Source organism: Ascaphus truei, chromosome 7 (assembly GCF_040206685.1).
Source record: "Ascaphus truei isolate aAscTru1 chromosome 7, aAscTru1.hap1, whole genome shotgun sequence".
Taxonomy (NCBI): domain Eukaryota; kingdom Metazoa; phylum Chordata; class Amphibia; order Anura; family Ascaphidae; genus Ascaphus; species Ascaphus truei.
Genome location: NC_134489.1, coordinates 39,922,754 through 39,939,666, shown reverse-complemented (window position 1 = coordinate 39,939,666; position 16,913 = coordinate 39,922,754). Strand labels below are relative to the sequence as shown.

At 49.1% G+C, this 16,913-nt stretch overlaps 1 protein-coding gene across 1 annotated transcript; it reads right to left on the bottom strand.

The window, feature by feature from the left end:
• Positions 1-2,156: 2,156 nt before the first annotated feature.
• Positions 2,157-16,322, bottom strand: LOC142499056 (tyrosine-protein kinase Fer-like). The gene is made up of 9 exons (XM_075607851.1): positions 15,457-16,322; positions 14,916-15,044; positions 12,761-12,814; positions 7,823-7,941; positions 6,983-7,077; positions 5,754-5,877; positions 5,046-5,203; positions 4,760-4,882; positions 2,157-2,466 (listed from the first exon to the last, which is right to left on the bottom strand). The coding sequence occupies exons 1-9, from the start codon at positions 15,649-15,651 to the stop codon at positions 2,324-2,326; spliced, it is 1,140 nt and encodes a 379-aa protein (XP_075463966.1). The 5' UTR covers positions 15,652-16,322; the 3' UTR covers positions 2,157-2,323.
• Between the last annotated feature and the right edge of the window lie 591 nt (positions 16,323-16,913).

The following is a 16,913-nucleotide window of genomic DNA, read 5'->3' as shown; positions in this document are numbered from 1 at the left end:
GTTTCTGAACATCTCAGACTATGGTGTGTGTTTTATTAGCAGGGCCGCCTTGTAAACATACATTTATATGTTATATGTTTCCAGGGACCCACAGAGGAGAACACTTCAGCAAACCAATGCTACTGCTGTAAATGAGCCGGTATATCCCAGCGGTCGGTGTGAAATGCGGAAGTGCTTCCGATAAGGCCGTTAGTGCCGTTTATTGATTATCTATTGACCCTTGGAAAAGTGCGTATGGGTTTTTCTCAGAGCTCACTCGTTGCCTGGGGGTCTGGGGGTCGAGGGGTCAGTGACCTGTGTGACCTGAAAAAGCGCGAAAATCAGAGCAGCAAAGGGTTAAATGTTGTGAGATTCTCTTTGAGGGGGGGTGGGGGGGATTCTGTACTTAAAAGGACATTTGGGTGCAGTAGCTGGAACTGTGAGTAAGATGCTTCGCTGGGGAGTGTGCCCTCAGGTACTAGGTTCTCACACAGGTCAGGGTAGGGACGGTGACCTTGGATGGATCATCGCACCTTAAGTGGACGGGACAGCAAAACGTTGCGTTATTCTGAGTTTTAGACTCATTTCAATACGGTGAACGGAGTAAGGGAGAGACCGTGGAGGGGACACAGATCATTGGGTCCGTTCTCTATATACCATACAGATAGGTAACCGCCGAAATAAAGCGCTGTAGCCGCCATGTGCGTACACTAGGGGTGGCCAACTCCAGTTCCCAAGGGCCACCAACAGGTCAGCAGGATTTCAGGATATCGTGGCTCAGCCGAAGACTGCAGCCCCTGTGCTGAAGCAGGGATCTCCTGAAAACCTGACCTGTTGGTGGACCTTGAGGCCTTGAGTTGGCCACCCCTGGGGTACACCCATTATGACCAGTCTCCCTACTTTTCTAGGCTGAAAGTTGGTGACTCTAGACAGGGAACAAGAAGACTTCCGATTTTACCTTCTGAACGAGGTCAACCGCACAAGACTGAGAACCACCACGCCCACCACCCCCACCACCCCCACCATTCGCAGCCTCCATGGAAAGGAGAACAGCGGGACATTTGCAAACCTTCCACAATAATTGTGGGATTCTCTTTCACCTGGTTTTACCCTTTTAAACATCCCAGATCGGCACTAGTTGAATTTGCTCCTAAGTGAGAACATCCAGTTGGCCACGGTGCCGCGATCCTGTAAGCAGCCGGAATGGGCGCCTGGGGCCTGCACTATTTCAAGGGGCCCCCATTTCTCCCCCATCCCAGCTCTGGTCGCGTTTAGGTTTCTGCTCACTGGCGACACGTGGCCTGCAGAAACCCCCCCATGCCACCACTTTACGCCTGCGCCCCCCCCCCATTCGCCTACTCAACAACTCACGATGGCTGGAATCCGTGACCACCAAAAACCTAGAGCCTCCCCTGACCGTCAATGTGTTTCTTAGCGTGTGCATGCCCCTGCACGTTCATATCGCATGTTCGAGGCTCACAGGACACGTCTAATAAGAAGCGTGGACGTATTTTGAGTGGTTTTCCGTTTTTTACGGCGCTCCAGCATCACAGACCAGGCCCTTCTGTTGGGAAACCAGTGATTGCTACCGTAAATCAAGCGTGGTTTATAACAGAAGCCGGAGAGAGGCTATAAACGCATCTTTTACTGCCATTCTCATGTATACACTCTGTGCTTAATTTCCTCTTTTAAGCAATATTTAACTGCGGAGGTCCTTTTAATAAGATTTTCCGTGGCCTTCATCGTGGTGCATAATGGCGTTTTCCTGCTTTATCTGCTCCCTTTATTGAATCTCTGTCCCGTGGTAATCCTTACTTTGAAATGACCGTTTTTAACCCGTTCTATGTTCGACGGAACCCCTACGGTAACGGTCGAAACGCATTTTTGTTTTAACCCATTCGCTGCTGAGGGTGGCAAGGCCTCGTGAAGCAAAGCAGGGGGTTTAACCCAGGGGTTCTCGACACCTCAGGTTTTCAGGATCTCTTCTGCTTCAGCACAAGTGTCTCAATCGGTCCCTGCTTCCGCACAGGTGCCTCAGTCTTTGACTGAGCCACTGATTGACCCAGCTGTGCTGAAGCAGGGATATCCTGAAAAGCTGACCTCTTTGGGGGGGGGGGGGGGGGCTCTTGAGGACTGGAGTAGGCCGCCTCTGGTGTATGCAGATGGCGGTTACAGCGCCGGAGTAGAAGGCCCCTGGGTTAACCATATTTTGTTCTGGAGATAAAGGATAGTAGACTTTTTGCACATCTGTAGTATTACAAAGAGGGAGTCGTGCGGAGGGTAATGTAAGATCTGTACATGTTCCAACACGGCCGCCATTCTAAACATTCCCTAGAAAACGCCGTCATCGGAGTTTCATGTTCAGCCTGGACACCTCTCGGAAGATCTGCGAGAAGTTGGGGCGTTGTGTGGCCTCGGCGTCCCAACACCTGAGCATCAGGTCGTAGGCGTCCATCGGGCAGCGCTCGGGAATCCGCATGCGGAAACCTGGGACGGGGAGAAAAAGCGCACAACGGATCCGTGATAACGGCGCCCAATAATTGCGCAAGTTCGCTGCGTCTGGTTTTTGCTCAAACTTTCAAAAACGTTGGACAATTCACACACACAAAAAAACTCACAAGAGACTTCATTACTTGTGAAAACACTCGTCTATGCAGCTCGGGAGAGAGGCCACTCACCCCCTGAGATTCCTGGGAAATAAGGTAGATTGTATCTGAATCAGCATATTTCCCAGGCATTTCAGGTGGGATCACAGGTCTCCATGGTTGTGTGGTTGAGGCCTCGTTCAGGGTGCAGGCTTCGGAGGGAGGGCGTGCTGACGTGCGTGTGGCCGTGGGATACAATGTATTTAAAGTGAACTGTGGTTGTCAGGGTAGCAGCTGCCCTGTCTCCGAAGCCCGGAGATGACGCTGGCTACAGTTTCAATAAACATAAAAATCGTTTTTTGAAGCTGCAGCAGCGTCACTGGGACCTCGGCAGCCAATGAAATCATTCTTGAGAATGATTTCAAGACTGCAACTTGGATCCCTAAAACTACGCCTGTAGCCCCGCCCCCTCCCCAACTCCTGAAAAAGTCTGCTGGGGATGAACACACATCGCCCAGCAGACTGCCGCCCTCCCGAACAGGGTGCCAGAGACAGGAGTTGGAGGGAGGGCGGCAGTCTGCTGGGCGATGTGTGTTCATCCCCAGCAGACGTTTTCAGGGGGCGGGGAGGGGTCGGGGCTACAGACCTGAGGTTAGGGATCCAAGTTGCAGTCTTGAAATCATTCTCAAGAATGATTTCATTGGCTGCCGAGGTCCCAGTGACGCTGCTGCAGCTTCAAAAAACGATTTTTTCGTTTATTGAAACTGTAGCCAGCGTCAACTCCTGGCTTCGGAGACAGGGCAGCTGCTACCCTGACAACCAGTATTCAATTTGAATACTTTGTGTCCCACGGCAGCACGCACGGCAGCACGCCCTCCCTCCGAAGCCTGCACCCTGAACGAGGCCTTAGATGTATACACCACTGCTGTCACACCTATTACTACTCTTCTTCTCCTACTACTACTCTGCTGCTACTACTACTACTCCTTCTCCTACTACTACTACTACTCTTCTACTACTACTACTACTATTCCTCTTCTACTACTCTTCTTCTCCTACTACTACTACTACTCTTCTTCTACTACTACGTCTACTACCACTAATCTTCTGCTCCTACTACTACTCTTCTACTACCACTACTCTTTTTCTCCTACTACTTCTACTACCATTACTCTTCTTCTTCTACTACTACTACTACTACTACTACTACTCTTCTCCTCCTACTACTACTCTTCTCCTCCTACTACTACTCTTCTTTTCCTACTGCTACCACTAATACTACTACTAATACTCTTCTCCTCCTACTACGACTATTACTACTACTGTACTCTTTCTACTACTACTACTACTACTACTACTACTCTTCTCCTATTACTACTCTTCTCCCTCTATTACTACTACTACTACTACTACTACTACTCTACGACTACTATTCTTCTCCTACTACTACTCTGCAACAAATCTACTACTCTTCTCCTATTACTACTCTTCTCCCTCTATTACTACTACTACTACTACTTCTTCTTCTACTACTACTCTACAACAAATCTACTACTCTTCTTCTACTACTACTATTACTACTACTGCTGTACTACTCTCTCCCCTCCCCAAAACGTGTACAGCTGTACCCACTACCCCTGCACTGCTGGGCGAGTCAGTGACACATTGTGAAACCCAGAGGTTTCCTCCCCAGCATCATGAGCCAGATTAAATTCCCCGTTGGATTGTGCGTAACCCACGACCTGCCCGTTATATACAGTACCTGTCTTATGTAATGTGCATTAAAGGATAAGAGAGTGGGTGGGAGAGAGGAAAGTGAGTGGGAGAGAGGAAAGTGAGTGGGAGAGAGGAAAGTGAGTGGGAGAGAGGAAAGTGAGTGGGAGAGAGGAGAGAGGGAGAACCTTGATTGAATCAGTTGTGTTCTTAAGGTAGTGGATGCATAGAACAGTCTTCCAGCAGCCCGGGATACAGACAAATGAAGTATACAGTGGTGGGAAGTACTGAAGATAGGTTTTAGATTTGTGTAAGATTTTGAAGCAAGTAGATACAATAATGGTCCATAACATTGTCAGAAACATCTCACATGTTTCACCTGCAACCTCGGTGACCGCAAAATCCATCCGCTAATGACTGCATCGTTACCACCCAACATTTGTACACTGTGCACGTTATTGGCTTAGAGTAAGGACACTTGCCTCGTGTCACCTGGGTCAGTGCCTGCTGGTTGGACATCCCAGTGTAGGGGGTGGCCCCAAACGTAAAGATTTCCCAGAGCAGGATCCCGTAGCTCCACACGTCACTTTCTGTTGAGTATCGCCCTGGTAAACACACATCGGGGAAAGTTTAGAAGTGATGGACAGAGAAGAAGCGATGGGTGGGAGGAAGCCAAGAAGACGAACGTCTGCACCAGGAAGGAAATGGTCCATTTCATCTACCCGTGATCACAAAACATAGCCGATAGTGTACCATGCAAATGCTGACCGTATTTCAACGCTTCCAGTGCAGTCCACTTGATTGGTACGTGCTTTATGCCCCCAGTGGAAGAGTAAACCCCGTCCTCTTCCTGCCGGGAAAGACCAAAGTCGCTTATCTTCAACACGTTCCCTTCTCCCACCAGGATATTCCGCGCTGCCAGATCCCTAGCCAGAACGAGAAAGAGGAGATGGCCTATTACAGATCAGGGTTTGCCACCACTCTGGGTTTGACCCAGAGATGACGGGTTTCGGCCACATATCTCCGGGCTACGGGTTTACCTGAGAAATCTCTGGAGCGGCAGCATCTCCCCTGCGGTGTCCCGTCCACATGGATCCGCGACGTCAAATGGCATTGCGTGGTCATGGCAACGTGGCGGAGCCATGTGGACGGGACCCTGCAGGGGGGAGATGCCGCTGCCGGAGAAGGTTAGAGAAAAAAATATATGAATAAAATAAATAAATTACATTTAATTGCAATAAGTCTCCAGGTTAGCCTTCAATGGATACACGGAGAGAATACGGGCTGTCCCCTGACTGGAGAAGGGATAAGTTGTGCCGTGAATGACTGGGTTTTATGAGTCGGCCATCTTTACAACGCAGAACGAAACTTGCAGCCTATTCAGGTTAGTGGGCGATAAGGTGTCAGGGCTGCACGGTCTGATGGCTTAGCACAGCTTTGTAAATATGGCCGCCGAAGTCTTGGACGCGGACTTACCTGTGGATACAGTGTTTGCTTTCCAGGTAAGCCATTCCTGCAGCCGCGTGCAGTGCGAATCTCAGCAGGTCCTTCACCCAGAGGCGGCGCCCCTCCCTGCGCAGGAAGGACAAGAAGTCGCCTCCTACAACAAAAGGCAAGGGGATAAGGGGGTCCGTTCCAACGCTAGCACCCTCGGTGTCACTGCAGGGGGGTGGGGACACGCGGGCTTTGGTTTAAGGCAGAGGGTGGTCAACTCAAGTCCTCAAGGGCCACCAGCAGGTCAGGTTTTCCGGATATCCCTGCTTCAGCACAGGTGGCTCAAGCAGTGGCTCAGTCGTTGACTGGCCAACTCCGGTCCTCAAGGGCCACCAGCAGATCAGGGTTTATGGATATCCATGCTTCAGCACAGGTGGCTCAATCAGTGGCTTGAGCCATCTGTGCTGAAGCTGGGACTGATTGAGCCACCTTTGTTGAAGCTGGGGCTGATTGAGCTACCTGTGCTGAAGCAGGGATATCCCTAATACCTGACCTGTTGGTGGCCCTTGAGGACTGGAGTTGGCCACCCCTGCTTTAGAGACCTTATACGTAGCCAAGTAGCCAGCAGAGTATCTGATGGAGTCCAGCGTGCGAGAAAAGGGCCACAAACAGGTCAGGTTTTAAGGACATCCCTGCTTCAGCACAGGTGGCTCAATCAGTGGCTCAGTCTTCGTCTGAGCCACTGATTCAGCCACCTGTGCTGAAGCAGGGATATCCTGAAAATCTGGCCTGTTGGTGGCCCTTGAGGACTGGAGTTGCCCATCCCCTGCTTTAAGGCCACAGTCGCAGGGGGCTAGCTACACTGGTTTAACACTGAAATTAAAAAGCATCTTCCGTGCTGTGATAGCAACTATAGAATTTCGGCCCAAAAGGCTGAGCTGTGACCCTGGAAAGTGCAAGAACTCCTGCATGTGATATAGTATAATGTAATGTGTGGTATACAGCGGTCTCACGGAAATAGTGGCACTTGTGCCTGATATCAATGTGCTAAACATTGAGGAAACGCCATTCTGGCCCATGTTTTAGGAGCAATCTGTACAATATTGATGCGGTTTCTAGAATACATTCATCTTTACCATCCCTCTGTGACCAGGTTACATGTGGACATTACAAGGCGCTTTGGTTCGGGACCTAGTTAGGGTCTCATCCCCTTTAACGGTGTTAAAATGCCCCCCGCCCTCTACTTCTGCCGTGTGTGGGATCTTATTTACCCGGCACCAGCTCCATGATTATGTAGATTGGCTGTTTCGAAGCGCAGACCCCAATCAGCGTCACTATGTTAGGGTGGTCATACTGCCGCAGAATCCTACAGAAAGCACACAGATAGTCCGGGAAAACCTACTGCAAAGTCCTTGTTATCCCCAGGCAGCTTCTCCAAAATACTGGGCACAATGGTGAAAGGTGTGATGCACTTGACACACACACACACACACACACACACACACACACACACACACACACACACACACACACACACACACACACACACACACACACACACACACACACACACACACACACACACACACACACACACACACACACCTCACACCTCACACCTCCATGCTGTTTCCTCCTCTCCTTGGCCCCACCACCAGGCTTCTGACACCTCCTCCAGCTGCAGGCAACTGTGTGTCCCACGCTGACACGCGCGCGCCGGGCCTCCCTCTCACGCCGGAAGCTTAGCCCAGCTGACTTCCGGCGCTGCCGTCATAGATGGCACGGGTGGCTCAATCAGTCCCTGCTTCAGCATAGGTGGCTCTATCAGTGAGCCACTGATTGAGCCACCTGTGCGGAAGCTGGTATATCCTTAAAACCTGACCTGTTGGGGGGTTTTGAGGACTAGAGTTGAGCGCCCCCTGCTGTAGGGGAAGCCAGTTAATCACACAGTCACATATAAGATAAAGGCAAACACGTGTGCTTCCTATTTCATTCATTATTCCTCAAATCGGGCCTGGTTGGGATGTGATTATGATGGACACCCCCCACAAAGATGTCTCCCCCCCCCCCCACCCAGGAATGGGTTGTAAGGTGGGGGGGCTGTGGCTGACCTGGCTTCCATCAGGAATTTCTTCTTGATTTCGGGGGGCAGGCAGTCCCTGCAGGTTTTCACTGCCACTGGGGTGTTGTCGTATACGAGACGTCCGCTGTAAACCTCCCCAAAATTTCCCTGAACACACGGAAAAGAAAACGGCCCAAACTGTATTTATTGCGGACATTGTGACAACGCAGAGGTTTCATCCGCGATCCGACCCAAGCGGTCAAGCTTTGTTCTATAACTGATGCGTTTCCCTTTCTCCCAGACAAGGAGACACGGTTGGCGAGGTACCAGGAAACCGCTCATGCAGGTGATAGTTGTGTGTGTGTGTGTGTGTGTGTGTGTGTGTGTGTGTGTGTGTGTGTGTAATAGCTGTGTGTAGGGAGGGAGGCTAGTGCATTTGTGGGGTGAGGGAAGGTATGTGGTGTAAAAAGGAGAAGGGGGATGCGTGTGGAGCGATGAGTAAAAGTTTGAGTATGATGTGTAAGGCGAGGTAGGGTTGCTAGGCGGCTTTTCCAAAAATACTGCACACAATGGTGAAAGGTGTGGCACGCACGCACACACAAATCTCCAGTCCATGCTGTTTCCTCCTCTCCTTGACCCGACCCCCTGGCTCCAAACATCTTCTCCTGATTGGCTGCATTACCCAGCAGCAACCAATCAGGATGGAGGAATCTGCCCAGTACCCTAGCAGCAGCCCTGCTCTCTCCCCGCTCAGGGAAATTCCACTGCCCCCCCCCCCCAAGCCGGGGTCACTATGTCCAGAGAGGTAATACCGGTATACACACACGCCTAGAGAGGTAATACCGGTATACACACACGCCCAGAGAGGTAATACCGGTATACACATACACGCCCAGAGAGGTAATATCGGTATACATATACATGTCCAGAGAGGTAATACCGGTATACACATACACGTCCAGAGAGGTAATACCGGTATACACATACACGCACAGAGAGGTAATACCGGTATACACATACACGTCCACATAGGTAATACCGGTATACACATACACGTCCAGAAAGGTAATACCGGTATACACATACACACACAGAAAAGTAATACCGGTATACACATACACACCCAGAGAAGTAATACCGGTATACACATACACACCCAGAGAGGTAATACCGGTATACACATACACGCCCAGAGAGGTAATACCGGTATACACATACACGCCCAGAGAGGTAATACTGGTATACACATACACGTCCAGAGAGGTAATACCGGTATATATACATACACGCCCAGAGAGGTAATACCGGTATACACATACACGTCCAGAGAGGTAATACCGGTATACACATACACGTCCAGAGAGGTAATACCGGTATACACATACACGCCCAGAGAGGTAATACCGGTATATACATACACGTCCAGAGAGGTAACACCGGTATACACATACACGCCCAGAGAGGTAATACCGGTATACACATACACGTCCAGAGAGGTAATACCGGTATACACATACACGCCCAGAAAGGTAATACCGGTATACACATACACGCCCAGAGAGGTAATACCGGCATACACATACATGCCCAGAGAGGTAATACCGGTATATATACATACACACCCAGAGAGGTAATACCGGTATACACATACACGCCCAGAGAGGTAATACCGGTATATACATACACGCCCAGAGAGGTAATACCGGTATATATACATACACGCCCAGAGAGGTAATACCGGTATACACATACACGCCCAGAGAGGTAATACCGGTATACACAGACACGCCCAGAGAGATAATACCGGTATACACATACACGCCCAGAGAGGTAATACCGGTATACACATACACGCCCAGAGAGGTAATACCGGTATACACATACACGCCCAGAGAGGTAATACCGGTATAAAGATACACGCCCAGAGAGGTAATACCGGTATATACATACACGTCCAGAGAGGTAACACCGGTATACACATACACGCCCAGAGAGGTAATACCGGTATACACATACACGTCCAGAGAGGTAATACCGGTATACACATACACGCCCAGAGAGGTAACACCGGTATACACATACACACCCAGAGAGGTAATACCGGTATACACATACACGCCCAGAAAGGTAATACCGGTATACACATACACGCCCAGAGAGGTAATACCGGCATACACATACATGCCCAGAGAGGTAATACCGGTATATATACATACACGCCCAGAGAGGTAATACCGGTATACACATACACGCCCAGAGAGGTAATACCGGTATATACATACACGCCCAGAGAGGTAATACCGGTATATATACATACACGCCCAGAGAGGTAATACCGGTATACACATACACGCCCAGAGAGGTAATACCGGTATACACAGACACGCCCAGAGAGATAATACCGGTATACACATACACGCCCAGAGAGGTAATACCGGTATAAAGATACACGCCCAGAGAGGTAATACCGGTATATACATACACGTCCAGAGAGGTAACACCGGTATACACATACACGCCCAGAGAGGTAATACCGGTATACACATACACGTCCAGAGAGGTAATACCGGTATACACATACACGCCCAGAAAGGTAATACCGGTATACACATACACGCCCAGAGAGGTAATACCGGCATACACATACATGCCCAGAGAGGTAATACCGGTATATATACATACACGCCCAGAGAGGTAATACCGGTATACACATACACGCCCAGAGAGGTAATACCGGTATATACATACACGCCCAGAGAGGTAATACCGGTATATATACATACACGCCCAGAGAGGTAATACCGGTATACACATACACGCCCAGAGAGGTAATACCGGTATACACAGACACGCCCAGAGAGATAATACCGGTATACACATACACGCCCAGAGAGGTAATACCGGTATACACATACACGCCCAGAGAGGTAATACCGGTATACACATACACGCCCAGAGAGGTAATACCGGTATAAAGATACACGCCCAGAGAGGTAATACCGGTATATACATACACGTCCAGAGAGGTAACACCGGTATACACATACACGCCCAGAGAGGTAATACCGGTATACACATACACGTCCAGAGAGGTAATACCGGTATACACATACACGCCCAGAAAGGTAATACCGGTATACACATACACGCCCAGAGAGGTAATACCGGCATACACATACATGCCCAGAGAGGTAATACCGGTATATATACATACACGCCCAGAGAGGTAATACCGGTATACACATACACGCCCAGAGAGGTAATACCGGTATATACATACACGCCCAGAGAGGTAATACCGGCATACACATACATGCCCAGAGAGGTAATACCGGTATATATACATACACGCCCAGAGAGGTAATACCGGTATACACATACACGCCCAGAGAGGTAATACCGGTATATACATACACGCCCAGAGAGGTAATACCGGTATATATACATACACGCCCAGAGAGGTAATACCGGTATACACATACACTCCCAGAGAGGTAATACCGGTATACACATACATGTCCAGTATTACAGTACCTCTAGTCTTTTACAGGACAGAGTGTCCAGAGTGTTTTTACGGTTCCATACTGGACACCTGGCAACCCTAATAGAAGAGGGTGTGTGTGTGTATAAGGGGTGTGTGCTTAGAAAAAGGGGGGTGAGTATGTGTTGCGTGTACGCGATAATTGAATTAGTAAGGTCTGAAGATCAGAGGTGCCCATATATTTTTAAAATCATTTAGGGGTGCCCCTGCTCTCAGGTCATTTAGAACCCATGATTGCCATCACAAGCCTAACCCTTTGCAGCCCAGTAAGGGGGCGGGTGCTACACTAACATGTATGTACATGTGTTACCGTACAGTTTTATCGTCTCTCACAAGCCTCTTCTCTGCCTGTACGTGGCCTGTACGTGGCCTGCAGAGACCGTGCACTAATTACACAGAGGAAGTAGAAATGCAGCAATTTCATATGATTCATTGTTGCACGTTTTTCTAGCCGTCTCTATCCATTTCCAAATGAGACTGTCCAGTCCAGGGGGGTTAGGCCGAGTCCACGGTCCCTGCTGGCATGCTGAGGCGCGCTGAGGCGCAGGGAAAGCGGGTGCTTTCCCTGGCCTTGCGGTTGCTTACCGCAAGCGCTCTCAGCAGCCGTCAGGGGGCGGTCAGGGGGCGGTCCGGGGGCGGTCGCGTCACTGGCCGGGGGCGGGCCAGTGACGTCACGGAGCTGGTTCGCCCTCATTGGGCGAACCGCTCACGTGACCGGCCTGTCTCGCCGGCAAGCGGGGGAATTTTAAATTCCCCCAAGACCTGCGCTTCCGCAAGCGCGCGTAAGCGCAGGTGAGCCCCTACTAAAGCCGCTCTAATTGCGGCTGTAGGGGCTCAGTGCTGAGCGGGAGCGCGCCTCAGCGCGCTTCCGCCAGCAAGCAAGTAACATGGCCGAGGCCTTAGGGGGTACTTATTTCTAAGGCAGGGGTGCTCAACTCCAGTCCTCAAGCCCCCCCTCCCCCAAACAGGTCAGGTTTTAAGAATATCCCTGCTTCACGCAGGTGACTCAATCAGTTTTTTGCTTCAGCACAGGTGGTTCAATCAGTCCCTGCTTTAGCACATGTGGCTCAATCAGTCCCTGCTTCAGTACAGGTGGCTCAGTCAGAGTCTCAGTCTTTGACTAAGCCTCTGATTGAGCCACCTGTGCTGAAGCAAGGATATTTTGAAAACCTGACATGTTGGGGGTGAGCTTGAGGACTGGAGTTGACCCCCCCTGCTCTAAGGAACATTCATATAGAAGGAAATTAAAAGTTACAGTTCATTAAAGCATTTGCAGAGGCCAATAACCCGCATAGGGTAACTCGCATGCTCCCTCGTCCCTAATATATATACATACAGATAACATGTTACTGCAGGGAAGGACAACGTGGTGGGTTCTATATCACACACGCGTGTGCGTTTCTTTTACCAGTCTCCTTTGTCATGTATACAGTATCTATAACTTACACTGCCCAGCAGCTCTCCAAGAAGGACGTCCTCATGGTCCAGAGCCCATCGGACCTGCACAGGACGACAGTACCTCTTATTGTCACTAAGCTCACTTACTTCTCGAGAGAGAAGCGCACTATGGCCCATTTCTACTAAGTGGCGCTGTTCTACAAGACACCTTATGGACCATTCAAGGGAATTCTAGGGAGCTGGGCCATACTGTGTTCTGGTGAGGAAAGGTGTCCTGTGACATGGCATAGCTTGGTCAATATAGCCATGTATGAAATAGTGTAAGACAATGCACATGGTTAGCTCACGGTATGTAATAATGTAACATGTACAAAGAGCAGAGAGAGCAATGACGGGGGTTGCACCCAGGCCTATGTCGTACTCTCAATGGGGTCAATTGACTTTTATTGGATTTGCGGTCGGGAATGCCCGATCGGCACTATTGCAGTCTAATAAATAACCTCCAATCTATCACATTGATTAACAGTAAGAGCATCAGTTTCAAGTTGTGTGTTTGTACAACAGTGCTCTGTACTGATCTAGCAACGGCTCCAAACTGGTGATCGTGGAGCAGTTTGGGGGAGGAATTCATTTTTGGATTATTATGTTTAGATGTAGCAAAGTGTTGTGTCTGTAAAATGTCTCTTTATTCCTCTTTCTTTGCACTGATGAAATCCACCAGATCTGGTGTGAATTTAACCGCCATAAAAAGTAATAACGCACAGTGGGCACTTTCTGATGGTTTACGCCGGTGCAAAGTAATGTGAGAGAGACTTCTCACACAACGTTAAGAAGAAAATACCATCATCCATCATCCCCCATCCATCCATCATCCATAACTCATCTGTCATCCATCATCCATCCATCATCCCCCATCCATCATCCATCATCCCCCATCCATCATCCCCCATCCATCATCCCCATCCATCACTCATCCATCATCCATCATCCATCCATCACTCATCCATTATCCATCACTCACTCATCCCTCATCCATCTGTAAGAAAATACAGGCCTCCACTTAAGGGGGCATCACAATACCATCATCCATCATCCATCATCCCCATCCATCATCCCCCATCCATCATCCATCATTCATCCATCATCCCCCATCCATCCCCCATCCATCACTCATCCATCCATCATCCATCATCCATCCCCCATCCATCATCTATCATTCATCCCTTATCCATCTGTAAGTAAATACAGGCCTCCACTTAAGGGGGCATCACAATACTTTACAGTCAGTTTGAGAATAACTTCAATTAAATACAATTATTTTGTTACACAAGAGGCAGGCGGGAAAATAATAATAATAATAATTATAATAGTTTGTTCTTGTATAGCGCTGCTAGTTTTACGTAGCGCTTTACAGAGACATTTTGCAGGCACAGGTCCCTGCCCCGTGGAGCTTACAATCTATGTTTTTGGTGCCTGAGGCACAGGGAGAGGAAGTGACTTGCCCAAGGTCACAAGGAGCCAGAGTTATAATAATAAATGATTACATTAAATTAACAGAAAATGGCATGGGCAGTCAGAGATATGATTATGGGCATAAGTAACATTTACAGACAGATTCAAATGGTGTTAGCAGAGGTAGGATAGGCCTGTAATTGAGAGGGTTGGTGAGCTTCAGATTGCCATGGAGCAGCTGTAACATTACCAAACAGCAGTAAATGGTGACACCCTTTGGCTTGGCTGCCCTTCACCTGACGTCATTGGGGCAACTCCGTCTTCTCTCCCAGAGATTCTTTGTTAGAAATGTAAATAGCATGCCACAGTTAACCTTATAGTTTAGTGTCTACCCTATATTATTTTGGTGAACTTGAATAAACTATAGATGTTGTATTAGAGAATTGTGGGATCACCTATTGGACCCAGAATCCATCATATCCCTCGGGCATCCACCTACAGACTAAGTCTGAAACTGACACTTCACTGTCTGAGGGGCCTTCAACACATGCACTACAGTCTCTTCTGGCAGCAAAGGGGTTAAGTGAGAGATGTGGTGCACATATTTACAAGGCTGTGCTAAGCCACAAGACATCTTTCTCAATGGCAACACTTGGTAAATATCAATGCTCTGCCTTTTGGAGTCTACACAACAGGGGGAGGGGGTACTTTTGTTGGATGTTAACCTTACGTGGTACAATGTGGCACTCACCTTGGTGACAGGAGCTCGGAGGGTGACCTGTGACTTCTTGGTGAGCACCTCCAGGCCCTTTAAGTGATGATGGATAAGCAGGGGGATTGTGGGAAAGGCAGAACCTCCCAGCTCAAACTGGTACATGTTCTACAGGAGAAGGAGAGAGGTCTTCACACAGAAGGGGTGTCCACAGCTGAAGTTATGTAATGCTACCTGTGGATGGTGTAATGATGGACCTATCCATCTGCAAACCTTTATTTCAGCACCCAACACTATTATCTCTACTACCGTGCGTCCTAACTTCGTATAGTGTCTGTTGGGCTTTGGAAATTGACATTGAGTATTGTCGGCTCTGTGATGGTCCTCCATGCTTTAGCATGGATTTGTAAAGCTGTTAAACCTATTGGGTTACACCTGTTACAAATACTGATGAAGCTGTTCCATGGCTGAATGCTCACACTTGACTGCAGCAGCAGTCTACATGGCACTGCACCGTGGTACTACACTGCAGAATATGTTGGTGTCTTTTATATAGAGATGTAACCAGCTGGTTTCTTACATTGAGGAGCTGTATGATGAAGTGCCGGCATTGTCCTCCAGCCAGCACGGACAGGACGTACTCTCCCGGCTTCCCGTGGCTCTCCCTCACCAGGAAGGCGCCATCCTTCTCCAGCAGTGACTGGGTCTCCTGGCGGGAGAGGGCCCCATGATACCACTCCTGCCGGGCCAGCGGTCTCTGTGCTGCCGGCACCATCGGGACAGGAGGAGGGATCTTTCATGGAGCCAAGGAGAGAGAGGAGACACAAGTGGTTTATACTTGGTGGGATATGTTCTAGGTTTAAGGGGAATCCTTTCCTGTGCACAGTGGCGCAGCGTTAGGGAGGCATGGGGAGATTATTTACTGTGTATCAAAGTAAAAACAATTCCATTGGTTTCAATGGGATTCACGTTCTATCATAAATAGGGTGGTTTGGTTTTTTTGCACTGAGCGATCTCAGAATCCCCCATGGCTGCAATACTGCTACACTATAGGACTGCACCAGACTTTCTCCTCTGACCCGTCGGCCTGGCAGCAACAGGATTAAGGAAGAAAGGGAAAGAATTCGATTTGTTTTCTTTGATAGATGAGTTTTCTTTGACCCATTTCCGCAGCTGTGACACACGTCGCCCCGCTCGTATATCCCTGTGCGTTTTACATTCCTTTCATTCATTCTACCATTCTGTAAAGAGGGAAGTCTCCCAGGAGGTTGGAAGAGTATGGAGATACTCTGCATCATTATATAAACACACGTGATCGTCTCCAGGGTGGTAAAATCTCATGCCACAAAGGGGTCTAGGTATCAAGTCAATCTGTATCAAAGCATGTTGCTCCAATGTTGCCCCGTCTGCCCCAGTTTGCACCTTGGGGAGAGTCAGTAGGAGGAGTTGGGGGAGTTACATGGTGCACAGATTATAATGAGATGTATCACATTCTGCATCTCTGCCCCAGTTTACACCTTGGGGAGAGTCAGTCGGAGGAGTTGGGGGAGTTACATGGTGCACAGATTATAATGGGATGTATCACATTCTGTGTCTCTGCCCCAGCTTGCACCTTGGGGAGAGTCAGTAGGAGGAGTGGGGGGGAGTTACATGGTGCACAGATTATAATGAGATGTATCACATTCTGCGTCTCTGCCCCAGCTTGCACCTTGGGGAGAGTCAGTAGGAGGAGTGGGGGGGAGTTACATGGTGCACAGATTATAATGAGATGTATCACATTCTGCGTCTCTGCCCCAGCTTGCACCTTGGGGGGAGTCAGTAGGAGGAGTTGGGGGGAGTTACATGGTGCACAGATTATGAGATGTATCACATTCTGCGTCTCTGTCCCAGCTTGCACCTTGGGGAGAGTCAGTAGGAGGAGTTGGGGGAGGAGTTACATGGTGCACAGATTATAATGAGATGTATCACATTCTGCGTCTGCCCCAGCTTGCACCTTGGGGGGAGTCAGTAGGATGAGTTGGGGGGAGTTACATGGTG